Genomic DNA, 2,400 nt, shown 5'->3' on the forward strand with positions numbered 1-2,400 from the left:
TAACACATACAAGCGTTAAGACACAGTTACTTCTTAACTTTGAAGTTGGATTTGTACTAGTTTTTCAATATTTTTCTTTTTTTTAAATAATTAACAGTAGAAATAACCATGTGATGATGATGATGATGATGATGGATGATGATGCGATGATGATGATGATGATAATAATAATAATAACTATAATAATAATAATAATTATAATGTTAATTAAATAATTTAAATTTCTATTCTGTAGTTTGGGCAGGGGTACCGGTAGTCTACTGTAGGCCAATTGGGAAATTCATTATCCTGTTAGGAGTCACAACTTCTGACTATTAAGATAACAGGTCCATTTTTGTAGCCATAAAAAAAATGTACGTCTTTTATGCCGTGAAATATGGTCCATAAAAAAATAAATGGTATTCTTTAGGAAATATACATACACTTTTTCATTTGTTATTGCAACAGACCTGCTCCTGATGTTTTAGACTTTTTTTGAAAAAGCTTTGTAAAGCTCTGTCAAGAACTGAAACAAAAAAAAGACAGGAATATCAATATTTTTAATCTAGACTTATCTATCATAGAAGACACACACACACAGAAGACACACACACAGAAGAACACACACACACACAGAAGACACAGAAGAATCTATCACACACGGTGTGGCCAAGGGTAAATGGTGAATGAGAGCATTTGTGATTGATACTAGTATGGTAGCAGGGAACATGTGGACATGCAATCATATACTTGCACCTGCACTCACACGCACCTACACATGCACTCAGTTCAGAAAGAATGGGAGGAGAGGGTGAGATGCAGACGCATGCATGCACACACGCAGAGAGAGAGAGAGAGAGAGAAGATCGGAGACCATCAGAGAGACTGAGACGCGAGAGGCAGGAGAGAGGAGAGAGAGAGGAGAGAAGAGAGACGGAGAGAGTCGAGAGAGAGAGAGATGAGAGAGAGAGAGAAGAGAGGAAGAGGAGTAGAGAGCAGAGAGAGAGAGAGAGAAGAGCGAGAAAGAGAGGAGGTGATGCGAGGAGGGAGAGGATGAGGGAGAGAGGTGAGAGGCGAGAGCGCCCGGATCGACGCTCCCTTCTCACCCAATTTCGACCGATGCTGGTTCCGGTAGTGGGCCATCGAAGGACAAAAACGGCCAGATGGAGAGGCGGAAGGATCGGGACGAGGACGATACAAAAGTATTTGCGTGCATGACAAAGTTACCTTCATCAAACAACCTTTCGTGAGCGCTTAGTTAGCTGTGTTGTCGCAAGATTGATCTGTCGCTCGAGAGCCTACCCGAGAGAGCAGACGCTTTGATCCTGACGTATGAGGAGTGACGACGGATTGATGTTCGCGTTTATTTCTTATCTCGCGACTGCTACCTTTTTGTGGCGATCGTCGTTTTATCTTCTTTCGCTCCTCTCTTCGCGCGTGTCTAGGATGACGAGTATTCTGATCAACGAAGATTGAGCATGGCTGTTTTGATTGATTCTGATCTTTCGCTGGCCGTATTTGCTGATCTGATCGGAGAGTGTGTATGAGAGAAAGTCAAAGAGAACAAGCGACTGAGAGAAACAAGAGAATAGAGCTGAGAAAGAGAGAATAAGAGAAGAAAGAGGATGTAGGAGAAGCGAGATGATGATAAGGATATGATGAGACGATCGAAGATCGATGTGAGAGATGAGACTGTCTGAGATGAGTGAAGATGTGGAGATGAGAGATAGAAGAGAGAGAGTATGAGAGTTGATTGAGAGACTTTTGAGATTTGAGGAAAGAGAGAGAGAGAAGATTAGCTGGATAACAACTTAGGAAGAGCATATGGAGAGAGGGGGAAACAGAAAAGGAAGATTTATTGTGGCGCAAAGACAGGAGAAAAAAGAAGGAGAAAGGCAGGGCCATAGAAGGCAAAAGAGAGGGGGACAGAGATGAAAAGAGATGGAGCACTAAAGAGAAAAAGAGACAGAACAAGTGAGAAAGCCTGAGGAAAACATTTGGTAAGATACTAGTCTAGGCCGGACAGAAAAAACCAGATTTGTTTATATAATAATATAGTCGCTACATACTAGGTTTGAGACCATTTATAATCTACACTTTATGCCAGTTTTCTGATTTCATTTTGGTGCGCACGATAGCCAGGTAAAACTTGATTATAAAGTCTACCATTCGTTCTAATTTCGTAATTCGCGTAAGTTGTACATGGGAAGTCAACTTAGCTTCCCAATCGCTCTCATAGTAATTATCCTAATTGGAATACTCCCCAACCTAATGCTGCGTTTCCTACTATCGATTTTTGTCAGCATAATCGCCTTACCTGATTTTCAAGTTGCATTCTAACACAATCGCGCTGAAATTTTCCGATTCGTCTTTTTGCTTTGTTCTCGGCGCTTACTTTTTCTTTTGATTTTTCTCTTCGCC

General features: G+C 41.2%; 1 protein-coding gene across 2 annotated transcripts in view; it reads right to left on the reverse strand.

The window, feature by feature from the left end:
* Window positions 1-505, reverse strand: part of LOC106819003 (signal recognition particle 14 kDa protein-like) — an 8,098-nt gene extending 7,593 nt beyond the window's left edge. Inside the window, exon 1 of one of the 2 annotated variants that reach the window (XM_014823664.1) lies at window positions 423-433. Coding sequence is in view for 1 of the 2 variants with exons in the window: in XM_014823665.1 (XP_014679151.1) it covers window positions 423-432 (10 nt within the window). In the remaining variant the exon portion in view is untranslated. Of the gene's footprint in view, window positions 1-422 lie in introns of both variants that reach the window. The other variant, XM_014823665.1, reaches the window with a different exon arrangement.
* Window positions 506-2,400: the final 1,895 nt, after the last annotated feature.

This window comes from Priapulus caudatus, unplaced genomic scaffold, assembly GCF_000485595.1.
Source record: "Priapulus caudatus unplaced genomic scaffold, Priapulus_caudatus-5.0.1 Scaffold2738, whole genome shotgun sequence".
Lineage (NCBI taxonomy): Eukaryota > Metazoa > Priapulida > Priapulimorpha > Priapulimorphida > Priapulidae > Priapulus > Priapulus caudatus.